Source organism: Linepithema humile, unplaced genomic scaffold (assembly GCF_040581485.1).
Source record: "Linepithema humile isolate Giens D197 unplaced genomic scaffold, Lhum_UNIL_v1.0 unplaced_1, whole genome shotgun sequence".
Taxonomy (NCBI): domain Eukaryota; kingdom Metazoa; phylum Arthropoda; class Insecta; order Hymenoptera; family Formicidae; genus Linepithema; species Linepithema humile.
The window spans coordinates 269,048-282,095 of record NW_027124985.1 but is presented as its reverse complement, the minus strand read 5'-3'; the positions used below and the strand labels follow the sequence as shown (position 1 = coordinate 282,095).

The 13,048-nt window shown below is 56.8% G+C and overlaps 1 protein-coding gene and 1 non-coding gene across 2 annotated transcripts; one reads left to right on the top strand and one right to left on the bottom strand.

Moving 5' to 3' along the window:
- The first annotated feature begins 58 nt into the window (after positions 1-58).
- LOC137001837 (5.8S ribosomal RNA) lies at positions 59-213 on the top strand. Its single transcript, XR_010891678.1, has one exon. It is a non-coding gene; the product is annotated as a 5.8S ribosomal RNA (ribosomal RNA).
- Positions 214-1,133: 920 nt separating this feature from the next.
- Positions 1,134-3,911, bottom strand: LOC137001834 (uncharacterized). The gene has a single exon (XM_067361011.1). The coding sequence runs from the start codon at positions 3,709-3,711 to the stop codon at positions 3,136-3,138; it is 576 nt and encodes a 191-aa protein (XP_067217112.1). The 5' UTR covers positions 3,712-3,911; the 3' UTR covers positions 1,134-3,135.
- Positions 3,912-13,048: the final 9,137 nt, after the last annotated feature.

The following is a 13,048-nucleotide window of genomic DNA, read 5'->3' as shown; positions in this document are numbered from 1 at the left end:
AAACCTTTTGCAGACTACATAGCAAAGAAATAGCGTCTACGAACGCAATTAAAACGATTACCCTGAACGGTGGATCACTTGGCTCGTGGGTCGATGAAGAACGCAGCTAATTGCGCGTCAACTTGTGAACTGCAGGACACATGAACATCGACATTTCGAACGCACATTGCGGTCCACGGATACAATTCCCGGACCACGCCTGGCTGAGGGTCGTTTCAGTACCCCGAAACTGCTTGCGCGCGCGTCTCTACGACGCGCGCGTACGAGCGACGTTGGACGTTCGCCGAGGCTGCGAGCGCGAGACTCTCCTCGCGGAGTGTGGTCGTTCGTTACCACCGAGGAATCGGTCTCGCCCCCCTGGGCGTCGTCTGAAATGACACGGAGAGAGCGCGTGTTAGGCGTGCGCGTGCCCGCGGCTTGAAAGAACCGCAGTGAGGAGGTAACTCGGAACGTGTGCGAGACGAGAGAATGACGACGACGACTTTCGCAGCCGATGTTGCGGGATGGTCGACGCGGTGCGTCTCCGTTACGCACCCGACATCTCGTACGGGGCGAGAGAGAAGTCGCGCATTCCGTCTTCCTTTCCGTTTCACCTCCCGAGGGGCACGAACGCGTCGTGGCGTGTCGAGGCGTCCGAGTTTAGGACAAATCGGCACGTTGTGCCACGTGAACGAATCTGTTCGGTGGTGGGTTTCCGCGCGAGCCGACCGCGTGTCCGAGTCCACGGATTTCGAAGCGGACGAAGAGAGGTGAAGGAAAGTGGGGGAGCTCCTCGTCGTTGCGTATCTCGCAGAGCGCGCGACGTATCGGAGGAGTCTTCCGCCGCCCTTTCTCTCAGTCCGCCACTCAGGACCGGCATGTTACGTGTCGTGCAATCGCGTCTGGATTTCCCGTTACACGTGCGAGAACCTCCTCCTCCTTTCTCCTCCCAGTCTCTCTCACACACACACACTCTCTCTCTCTCTCTCTCTCTTTTCTGTCTCTTTCGACGCGCGTCGTCCGTCACGCACGACGCCTGCGGCGACGAGTAGAGCGCAGCGTAGAGAGTAAGAGCAGCAGCAGCAGCAGCAGTAGTGGTCGAGAAGGCAGCGGAAGAAGAGAGGAATTTTTATTCTGATATGACGACCTCAGAGCAGGCGAGATTACCCGCTGAATTTAAGCATATTACTAAGCGGAGGAAAAGAAACTAACCAGGATTTCCTTAGTAGCGGCGAGCGAACAGGAAAGAGCCCAGCACCGAATCCCGCGGTTCCGCCGCAGGGAAATGTGGTGTTTGGGAGGATCCGGTGATCCCGAGGTGTCGCGTCGCGTCCAAGTCCATCTTGAATGGGGCCACTTACCCGCAGAGGGTGCCAGGCCCGTAGCGACCGGTGCGCGCACTCGGGAGGATCTCTCCTTAGAGTCGGGTTGCTTGAGAGTGCAGCTCTAAGTGGGTGGTAAACTCCATCTAAGGCTAAATACGACCACGAGACCGATAGCGAACAAGTACCGTGAGGGAAAGTTGAAAAGAACTTTGAAGAGAGAGTTCAAGAGTACGTGAAACCGTTCAGGGGTAAACCTAAGAAACCCAAAAGATCGAACGGGGAGATTCATCGTCAGCGGCGCTGGCTTCGCGTCGGTGGGCGATGCTCCGCGGAGCCCTTGCGGATCCTACCGCGGACACGCTACCGTGCGTCGATGTCCGGCGCTCGTCGTCGTGCACTTCTCCCCTAGTAGGACGTCGCGACCCGCTGGGTGTCGGTCTACGGCCCGAGTGCGGTGACTGTCGCGTCGCCGGTAAAACGGCACGCGGCAAACCCTCGGTCGCCCGGCCGGCTGCCCGGCGGTACACGCATGGTATCAGGCCGCACTCTTCTCACGTGTGCGTCGGGACCGTCGCAAGCGCGCGCCACGGTACTCGGAGGTTACGGACCTAGCGCCGTCCCCGGTCCTGGCCCGCTGTTGGTCGTACGGAACTCCTTCGACAGGCCTGCAAACGATATACCGGTCGGCGACGCTACTGCTTTGGGTACTCTTAGGACCCGTCTTGAAACACGGACCAAGGAGTCTAACATGTACGCGAGTCATTGGGACTAGCGAGACCTAAAGGCGCAATGAAAGTGAAGGTCGGCCCTGGTTGTCGACCGAGGGAGGATGGGCCGCGTCGCGATGCGGCTCCGCACTCCCGGGGCGTCTCATTCTCATCGCGAGAAGAGGCGCACCCAGAGCGTACACGTTGGGACCCGAAAGATGGTGAACTATGCCTGGTCAGGACGAAGTCAGGGGAAACCCTGATGGAGGTCCGTAGCGATTCTGACGTGCAAATCGATCGTCGGAACTGGGTATAGGGGCGAAAGACTAATCGAACCATCTAGTAGCTGGTTCCCTCCGAAGTTTCCCTCAGGATAGCTGGCACTCGGCCGTTCCGCCAGGAACGCGCGCGAGTCTCATCTGGTAAAGCGAATGATTAGAGGCCTTGGGGCCGAAACGACCTCAACCTATTCTCAAACTTTAAATGGGTGAGATCTCTGGCTTTCTTGAATTATGAAGCCACGAGCATCTCGGATCAGAGTGCCAAGTGGGCCATTTTTGGTAAGCAGAACTGGCGCTGTGGGATGAACCAAACGCAGAGTTAAGGCGCCCAACTCGACGCTCATGGGACACCATGAAAGGCGTTGGTTGCTTAAGACAGCAGGACGGTGGCCATGGAAGTCGGAATCCGCTAAGGAGTGTGTAACAACTCACCTGCCGAAGCAACTAGCCCTGAAAATGGATGGCGCTGAAGCGTCGAGCCTATACTCTGCCGTCAGCGGCAAGTGGGGCGGCCGCGCGCAAGCGCGCCGTCACGAAGCCCTGACGAGTAGGAGGGTCGCGGCGGTGTGCGCAGAAGGGTCTGGGCGTGAGCCTGCCTGGAGCCGCCGTCGGTGCAGATCTTGGTGGTAGTAGCAAATACTCCAGCGAGGCCCTGGAGGACTGACGTGGAGAAGGGTTTCGTGTGAACAGCCGTTGCACACGAGTCAGTCGATCCTAAGCCCTAGGAGAAATCCTATGTCAATGACGGCGTACATACTCTGGTGTTCTCGACAACGAGACCGAAAGAGAGAGAGACCGTGTGACGAGAGACACACGCCCGTCGGGCGAAAGGGAATCCGGTTCCTATTCCGGAACCCGGCAGCGGAACCGCATACAATTCGGGCCCTCGTAAGAGTGTTCGTCGGGGTAACCCAAAATGACCTGGAGACGCCGTCGGGAGATCCGGGAAGAGTTTTCTTTTCTGTATAAGCGTTCGAGTTCCCTGGAAACCTCTAGCAGGGAGATAGGGTTTGGAACGCGAAGAGCACCGCAGTTGCGGCGGTGTCCGGATCTTCCCCTCGGACCTTGAAAATCCAGGAGAGGGCCACGTGGAGGTGTCGCGCCGGTTCGTACCCATATCCGCAGCAGGTCTCCAAGGTAAAGAGCCTCTAGTCGATAGACTAATGTAGGTAAGGGAAGTCGGCAAATTGGATCCGTAACTTCGGAATAAGGATTGGCTCTGAGGAGCGGGGCGTGTCGGGCTTGGTCGGGAAGCGGGTCTGGCTGACGTGCCGGGCCTGGGCGAGGTGAACGGTCGGCGTTCTCGCGCCGGTCCCGGGATCCGAGCTCGGTCCCGTGCCTTGGCCTCCCGCGGATCTTCCTTGCTGCGAGGCTTCCGTGGCGGCGCGAGCCGTCGCGATCGTCCTCTTCGGCCGCCATTCAACGCTCAGCTCAGAACTGGCACGGACTAGGGGAATCCGACTGTCTAATTAAAACAAAGCATTGCGATGGCCCTCGCGGGTGTTGACGCAATGTGATTTCTGCCCAGTGCTCTGAATGTCAACGTGAAGAAATTCAAGCAAGCGCGGGTAAACGGCGGGAGTAACTATGACTCTCTTAAGGGCGCCCTCCGGGCAACCGGAAGCGTCCACGTGCCAACCCCACCTCCTCGTGGTGAGAGTCGGGCAACGCCGGGGCTAGCCCCGGCGGCCGACGGGGCTCTGGCTTGGTGGTACGCGTGCGTACCACCCGGGCCCGTGGGGTTGCCAGCCCCTCGGGTCTGTACACGGCAGGCACGACTCCAAGAGATAAATATAATCTCCGGCGGCAGCCTCGGGCCGCCGGTCCTGCCGCATCATCGTCCCCCTTGCCTGAGCCCGCTCCAGGCCGTTCCCGCCGGCCACCCGCTGCGGCTCAGCTCCAACTGCCCCCTGCTGCCCTTGCTGCCCCTGCCCCTGCCCCTGTCCCTTTGCCCGAACAGTACGCATGCCCAGATTGTGACCGCGTGTTCAGCACTAAGTCCGGGCTCGGCTTACATCGCCGCCGAGCCCACGAGGCCATCTTTAATGAGGAGGTTAATGTCGAGAGGGTAAAGCGCCAATGGAGCGCCGAGGAACAGCGCATGATGGCGAGAGAGGAGGCCCTTGCCGTGCATCGGGGTGTCCGGTTTATTAACCAACACCTACTCGCCGTTATCCCAAGCCGCACCCTTGATGCTATCAAGGGAATGCGGAGGAACGGCGAGTACCGGCGCCTCGTTGCTGCGGCCCTTGAGGATCTGTCCGCCACGTCTGGAGAGAGTTCGTTTCTCTCCGGTGGCGGCTCCAGTCCTTCTGCTTCCCCTCAAGCCATCTCCAGTCGCGGGTCTCCGGGCTCGCCTCCGCCATCACCACCCTCTCCCGGCTGGGGTGAGATGTACGGCAGTTTTGCCGGCGCTATCCGCGCTCTCATCCCGGTCGTGGAGGCCATCCAGGGTTGGAATTCCAACCTCCTGGTCCAAATCGGATCAGGAATACTGGATGGCAGGCGGAGTATCGAGTCCGTTGATCCGTGGTTGGCCAGCGTTTATCCTCCGACAACTCCTCATTTGCGACCGCCTAGACGCACAGTCGCCAATCCGGCGAGAAAAGCGCGACGACGAGCGGAGTACGCGCGCGTACAGCGCCTTTTCCGCTCGCATATGTCGCGCGCGGCCAAGGAGATCTTGGACGGTGTCCCTGAGGCGGACGTCGTCCCGGATGTGCAGCGGATGGCTGCGCACTGGGGCCCGTTCGTCGCGCAGGCCTCGACGCCTGTGGCAGCGGCTCCGCGACTTTCATCGAAGCGTGAGCTGCTGGGCACCTGGTCTCCGATCTCCTGCGAGGAGGTGGCAGCCGTCAACTTGCCCCTCAACTCGGCCCCCGGATTGGACGGCATTAGTGTGCGTCTATGGAGAGCCATGCCATCATCTATCAAGGCTCTCCTCTTCAACATCGTGCTGCATTGCGGAGGGTTCCCAGCAAATTTGCTGGTGAGTCGGACGGTTTTCATCCCGAAAAAGGGCGAATGCTCTCGACCGGGTGATTTCCGTCCGATCTCAATAACCTCCGTGGCCGTGAGGCATCTTCATAAGATCTTGGCCCAGAGGCTTCGCGAGTCCAGGGTTGTCGATCTTCGACAGCGGTGCTTCGACGACGGGTGCGGCGAAAATGTCGCCGTACTGGCATCCTTATTAATGGATGCCAGGTCCCGTCGTCGAGAAATGCACGTCGCTTCCCTGGATTTTGCGAAGGCCTTTGATAGCGTCAGCCACGGCGCTATCACTGGCGCCTTGGCTGGCCTGGGTCTGCCTCACGGCTTTATAGAATATATCGGGAACAGTTACGCCCGTAGCAGCACGAGGTTTGAAGTGCGCGGTGTCAGGTCCGAGCTCTCTGGTATCGGCAGAGGCGTCAGGCAGGGGGACCCGCTATCGCCGGTGCTCTTTTGCCTGGTGATAGACGTGGTCATGAAAGCCATACCTGCCGACGTCGGATACCAGCTTGGAGAGCATCGTATTAACAGCATAGCATATGCTGACGATGTTCTCCTATTCGCTGCCACCAAGTGGGGCCTCCAGACCTGTTTGCGAGTGGTTGAAGATAAGGCTAGGGAGATGGGGCTTCTTTTTCAAGGGAAAAAGTGCTCTGTTCTGTCCCTCGTTCCTTCCGGTCGGGAAAAGAAAATTAAGATCATTACGACCCCCCAGTTCCAGCTGCGCGACGGCTCGCGGCTTCCGCAGCTGGACACCGCCGCCGAGTGGCGGTATTTGGGGGTCGATTTCCGACCGGCAGGGCCGAGGAGAGTCGGCTCGGATATTTCACTGTATCTGAGCCGGCTGAGCAGAGCACCTTTGAAGCCCCAGCAGCGGATTAAAATCGTCCGCTGCTTTCTTCTCCCTCGCCTTTACCACTCGCTGGTCTTAGGAAGGGCCACGCTTGGCAAATTGAGAGCTCTGGACGTACAGACCCGCGCGGCGGTTCGCAGATGGCTTCGTCTTCCAAAAGACGTTCCGACGGCCTTCTTCCACTCACCGGTCTCGAGTGGCGGGCTTGGCATTCCCGCGTTGGCCACCACGGTTCCAGGTCTGCTGTATCAACGCCTTCGCAGCCTGGAATCATCGACTGCCCCGCAGGTGCAGGCAATCGCCCAACACACCTGGGTGATCCGCCGTCGCGAGTGGGCGCGTCATGCGCTCACTCGGGACGGCGTGTGTTTAGCCTCAAAGCACCTGCGGGACAGGTGGTGGTCCCGCCGACTCCACCAATCGGTGGACGGCTTTGAACTGCGGGAGTGTCAGGATTCCAACCTGTCCTCGTGGTGGGTGGATCACGGGAGTCACGCTATTCCCGGCCGTGATTTTGTCCAGCACGTGCATGTTCGCGCCAATACCCTTCCGACGCGTATTCGTACGTCGAGGGGGGTGAGGCGCGAGCTGTACGCCACCAGATGCCGTGCCGGCTGTAATTCCACCGAGACAGCCGCGCACGTCATCCAGGGGTGCTTTCGCACCCACGGTGGCCGCGTTCTTCGGCACAACGCAGTGTGCCGGGTCCTGGCTGCAGGACTGAGGAACGCGGGCTGGACTGTGCGTGAAGAACCCGCGTACAACACGGCCGAGGGCAAACGCAAGCCCGACTTGCTTTGCCTGCGTGACTCGCGGGCCGTCGTGCTGGACGCGCAAGTCGTCAGCGGCGCAACTCCTTTGGGGGATGCCCACGAACGCAAATTGCGCTACTACGGGGGCAACGCGTCCCTTCGTGAGGCAATCTCCCGGGAGACCGGCGTCCATCCGCCAGACATCGGGTTCTCCTCTTGTACCATCTCGTGGAGGGGAATCTGGTGTCTTGCGTCCGCTGACTGGCTCCTGGGCATGGGGCTTACAAGGGGACTGTTAAGGGGCATTACTACTAGGGTGTTGCAGGGCAGCCACACCAACTGGACCCGGTGGAACCAAATGACATCCATGGTTCACACCGGGCCAGTGCAGCGGGACAGAGAGGGCATTGGGTGAGCGGGGACGAAAAATGTGTGGGGAACCCGTCCCCCAACCTCCTTGTATCCGTCCACTGTGTTTGTCCGTCCTGTATTGTTGGGTGCGTTCCTTCGGGTTTTACCCGTCGTTGGACCCCCTAATTGTATGTCTTTGTCTTTTCCCCGAAGCATTTGGCTTTTCCTTTTATGTTGGCGGGAAATGTATTAAAAAAAAAAAAAAAAAAAAAAAAAAAAAAAAAAAAAAAAATAGCCAAATGCCTCGTCATCTAATTAGTGACGCGCATGAATGGATTAACGAGATTCCCACTGTCCCTATCTACTCCCCCCCAAGGGTGCACCTTGTCGTGGTGGGGGGGCTCAGTACCCGTCGGGCACGCTTTTTTCGTTCCGGCGGGGAAACGAACGCACCCGCGAGATGTGCACTATGTCCGACAAGGGTAAAAGGCCCCCAAAACCATGATCTCCAGTGGCTGTCGGAAACAGGTGCATGTCTCTACCTCCCCTCCACTTCTCCCTTTTCCACCCTACCCACATTATAACCCACTTCCCCTGTGGCCTATCTCCCTCTCCGCTGCGCCTTCTCTTGTTCTGAAGTGGGGGTGGGTCTGCGCCTAGGCAGGGGCCGGGGCGTGGGCCTGCTCGTGCGGATGCGCGGGGGAAGGGGCAGGGGCCACAGAGTAGAACCTACCGGGCCCTGCGTTGTCGGGCTAGGCCTCGGCCTGGTGCGGCGGCGACGGAACCGGTGGTTTTTTTTTTTTTTTTTTTTTTTTTTTTTTTTTTTTTTTTTTTTTTTTTTTTTCAGGTCGGGGGTTGGGGGTGTCCGACCGGCGGGCTCCCCCGTTTTGTGTTAATTGGGAATTTCACTCTAAGACCAAGGTGTTGGTGCCGTGCTCAGGGTCTGAATGGCTGCGGGAGTGTTTTGGTTAGGCGTTAACGCAGTCGCTAACGGTCCGCTCCGGGGTACCTGCCGACCCCTCGGTGTAGCTAGGCTTAGTGTCGTATAGGTGGCTCTACGGCGCTGGACATCCCTTCCACCACACTCGTGGGAACAAAATGAGTTGCTCTGAAATTTTAAATCTGGTGAGGAGGAGTGCCCGTTTGGCCAGCCGCTTCCGGCCAGACAGGGCTGCTGTTAGGGAAGTGGTGGGAGTTCCCGCCGCTGAGTTCCGTGCGCGATCGCTCGTGGGCTCGGTGGTGGCCTCCGCTTCTTCGAGAGCGCCTCACCGTGCTGTGCCCGAGCGAGTCCGCGTTGGACGCGGCGGGGTACAATCCCAGGTTTGCAGTCTTCGTACTGTCCGCATTGAAGTTGAAAAATGTGATAGGATAGCGCTGCGTGTTAAAGAAATTCCGTACAGCCCGCGTATTATTGGAAAGGTGCGATAGTTTTGTAGGAACAAAGAATAGGTCAGGTAACGTTAAGCCACGCGAGGCAAAGAATTGAAAAGAAACGCGTTAGATTCGCGGACCCCATCCAGACCCACCTGGAAGACTACATTAAACGATGTTAGCTCGTCAAACTCGGCGGAAAATTTAGTAACGGCTACGGAGCCAGTGGTAGTTTGTGCGCGGTCCACGGGAATTAGAATACTACAATTGAACATGCGTCGTTCACAAGTAGTATCAGGTGAGGTTCGTCAACTGGCCTCTGAAAAGCGACTTGACGTCCTGTTATTGCAGGAACCATACGTCAAGAAGCAAAACTCAAGCCATATATTCTATGGGCTAGGTAGGCAAATTAGGGTGGCGGCTGTTCGCTCGCAACGTCCGTGGGCGGCAGTAGCCATAAGTAATCCAAATTTAGAAATGTTATTTGTCTCGCAGCTTAGTACTACGCATTGTGTTTGTGCGGAAGTGCAAGCCCCCAATTTTTCGTTCTACGTCGTGTCGTGCTACTTCCAGTACAGCGACGAGATCGAGAAACACCTCAGCCACCTCGAAATGGTGTGTCATTCACTGAGGGGGAAGAGAATGATAGTTGCGTTAGATGCCAATGCGCGGTCGTCTCTCTGGGGCCCTCAGAGGACTGACGAAAGAGGTGCCAAACTCGAGGACCTCATCCAAGCATTTGGCCTCCAGGTTTTGAACGACGCTGCTCAACCACCTACCTACTGGACGGCGGGAGGGTCGTCTTACATAGATGTCACTCTCTCGTCCCCTACCATGAGCCAATTCATCGGCGAGTGGAAAGTGAGGCAGGACTGGACGAGCAGCGACCACAACTCCGTGGACATCAGGGTGAGGGTGCCAAAAGTAACGGGCAATGATCGGGGGGCTGAGACCAGTCGTTTCGACACACGTCGGGCCGATTGGGATCGATTCGCCGAGAGCCTGCGCGACCTATCCAGGTCGCGGCTCGAGGTCCTCGGTCTGCAGTCTGCGGAGGAAGTAGAATTGATGGCGCAAGAACTTACGGTGGTGCTCCAAGAGGCCTGTAAGTCTTCCATGCCAAGAAAGAGAAGGTTTAGAAAATCCAACCCGTGGTGGACTAGAGAACTGACTGTCATCAAAAAGTCAGTATATAGGTTAAGACGTGCCATCCAGGTAGGGCGAGGGAGAGCTCAATTACCTCACCCTTCACCAAGAGTACAGCGTATCTTTGAGGTACTACAGAAGGGAGGTGAGGAAGGCAAAACTCGCAAGCTGGCAAAAATTCGTCACGTCGCACGGCAACTCGGAGGCTTGGGGCTACGTTTACAAGCAACAAGCTGAAAAGCTCCGAGTTGAGAGGGTGGTCAACACCCTCCGGCGGGGCGAATACTCTACCAACACCGTAGAAGAGACAGCCGGCTACCTTCTGGATGTCCACGTCCCAGATGACCGGGAGAATGAGGATACAGATAGTCAAATCACAGTTAGGGAAAACGCGCAAGTTGCGCCAAATACGGCCGACGCTCCCATCTTCACGGAGCGAGAAGTGGCCGAGGTAGTTAAAAGTTTTAAAAATAATAAAGCACCCGGACCTGATCTAATCGAGGTCAGTGTCTTGAAGGTAGCATGTAGAACAATCCCCGGTCAGATAGTCAGGTTATTCAACGGGTGCCTTCAGTGGGGCGTCTTTCCCTCGATTTGGAAGGAGGGGCTCATTACGAGTTCTTCTGAAGAGCGAGGACAGAGACGAGAAGGACCCGAAATCCTATAGGCCCATATGTCTCCTCTCTGTAGTAGGGAAACTTCTCGAAAAGCTTATTAAGCTTCGCCTGGAGGACACGTCGATGGCGCCTGATAAGGTCTCCGACCGGCAGTTCGGGTTCACGCCCGGAAAGTCGACGGAAGATGCTATCGTGGAGTTGCGGAGGATGGTCTCTGCCTCTGAAGAGAGGTATGCCGTCGCCCTGCTCTTTGATATTTCGGGTGCTTTCGACAATGTCTGGTGGCCCCTGGTCTTAGATAGCTTCAAAAATAGGAACTGCCCCAAGAACGTTTTCGGAGTGCTCCGGAGCTACTTCAGCGATCGAAGGGTGCAGATTGAATTAGGGCACGAAAAAGTTTTCAAGCAGGCAACGAGGGGGTGCCCGCAGGGCTCCGTTCTCGGTCCCACCTGCTGGAACGTTATGTTCGACGGCCTTCTTAAAGAATTAGAGGAAATAGCTCCGGGACAATATGCAGCTTACGCGGACGATTTAATAACAGTAATTAGAGGAAATTCGCGAAGGGAATTAGAACTGAAGGGTCAAATAATCGTTGATAGGATCGTAAATTGGTGCAAGTCCGCGAAATTGGAAATTTCGGAAAAAAAGACAGAAGCGATAGTATTGAAAAATGAAGATATATGTAGAGCACCGATTGGTAGAAGGGGAGGAGACCGCCCGGATAGGAAGCGGAAAACGAATACAAAAAAGGTAGACCTAGCAGGAAGACCCCCAACGATAAAAATAGGAGATAAAAGTATTAAATTCAAAAATTCCGTTAGATATCTCGGTGTCCATTTTGATAAAGGTATGAAAGTAGGGTCTCATTGTGAATATTTGAAAAATAAAGTAGAGTCACTATTCGCGAGATTGGGTAAGTTAGCTAGATCTACATGGGGTCTAAAATATAGGGCGCTCTCGACTATTTACAGGGGAGTGTTCGCCCCAACTGTGGCGTATGCCGCAGCGGGATGGGCAGACCTCTGTACGGAGCGCGATATTAGGAAACTACAAAGTATACAGCGCAAAGTGCTTATTCCGGTGGTAGGCGCGTATAGAACCTCGTCGCGGGAATCATTGTGCGTTGTCGCTGGTGCGACCCCTGTCGAAATCCTCCTCCAGGAAGGCAGGGCTAGGTATGAAATTAGAAGAGCTAGGGACACCGTGATAGGAGAAGCTAGAGTCGCAGCGACAGATGAGGATGCGGTGAAACGCATCAAGGCAGAGGGTAGGAGGATGTGGCAGGCCAAGTGGAGCTCTTCGACGAAAGGCCGTACCACTTTTTCGTTTTTCAGAAACATCTCTGGGAGGATGGGCGCGCGGTGGATTCAACCTGACCGTTGGAGCGCGCAGGTGCTTACGGGTCATGGCGATTTCCGAGCACGCCTTGCGTCGCTCGGACTCGTCGACAGCGGCGCCTGTGACTGTGGCGGCGGTGAAGACACTGTACCGCACTTCCTTCTGGAGTGCGAAAGATTCGAAGCGCAGAGAGTCGCTCTGCGCGATATAGTAGGGGCTGACAGTTGGAGATGGCCGGAAGTAGCACCTCTCTTGGTGCAGACTCCAGAGGCCTTTTCCCTGTTCAGCGATTTCTGTAGAGAGTCGTTATGGATTAAGCAATCCGAGCAATAAGTAGGCCGGAGAAAAGTAATAAGTGTAGCGCGCGATATAAAAATAAAAATAAAAATAGATTCTGGGCCATTCACTCGGGGTGCGTCGGAGCCCTCGGGCGTGGGAGCGCAGCCTCGTAAGCTTCTCGGGTCAACTGCGTTACCGGATGGTTAGGTATAGGAATTAGTATTCTATTAGGTAGGATTTCCAACCTGAATATCCAATGACGTATTTGTCATATCCTTCCCAACAGTTTCATCCAAACCTCATATTCCTTTCCCAACAGGGTCAGAGCGCGTGTCCAGGTACGGGACACGAATGAGCAGGCCTCCCCGTGGTCCCCGTGGGCGTGGCTAGGGTGCAGGGGGCGGCGGCTGGGCGCGTCCATCAACGCCAGGTGGGTAGCGTGTCCTGTTCGCTTCTCCGGGTGTGCAAAGGGGTGGTTGCACCGGTCACGGCTGAACTGCTCATCCTGCGTGCGAACCCGCAGGCGCTGCTGGATTTTTCTATCGCCCGGCTTTTGGGGTTTCGTTGGATAGTGGAGAGTATTGTGGCGTATAGCGTTTCTACGCTCAGGTAGCAGGGGTTTTGTTCCTTCCGCGGTTCAACACCCTCACAGTGAATGTCCCTATCTACTCCCCCCCAAGGGTGCACCTTGTCGCGGTGGGGGGGCTCAGTACCCGTCGGGCACGCTTTTTTCGTTCCGGCGGGGAAACGAACGCACCCGCGAGATGTGCACTATGTCCGACAAGGGTAAAAGGCCCCCAAAACCATGATCTCCAGTGGCTGTCGGAAACAGGTGCATGTCTCTACCTCCCCTCCACTTCTCCCTTTTCCACCCTACCCACATTATAACCCACTTCCCCTGTGGCCTATCTCCCTCTCCGCTGCGCCTTCTCTTGTTCTGAAGTGGGGGTGGGTCTGCGCCTAGGCAGGGGCCGGGGCGTGGGCCTGCTCGTGCGGATGCGCGGGGGAAGGGGCAGGGGCCACAGAGTAGAACCTACCGGGCCCTGCGTTGTCGGGCT

Bases quoted from the DNA above. Each gene is read 5' to 3' on its own strand.
- LOC137001834 (XM_067361011.1), bottom strand. From the start codon at position 3,711: ATGGCGGCCGAAGAGGACGATCGCGACGGCTCGCGCCGCCACGGAAGC.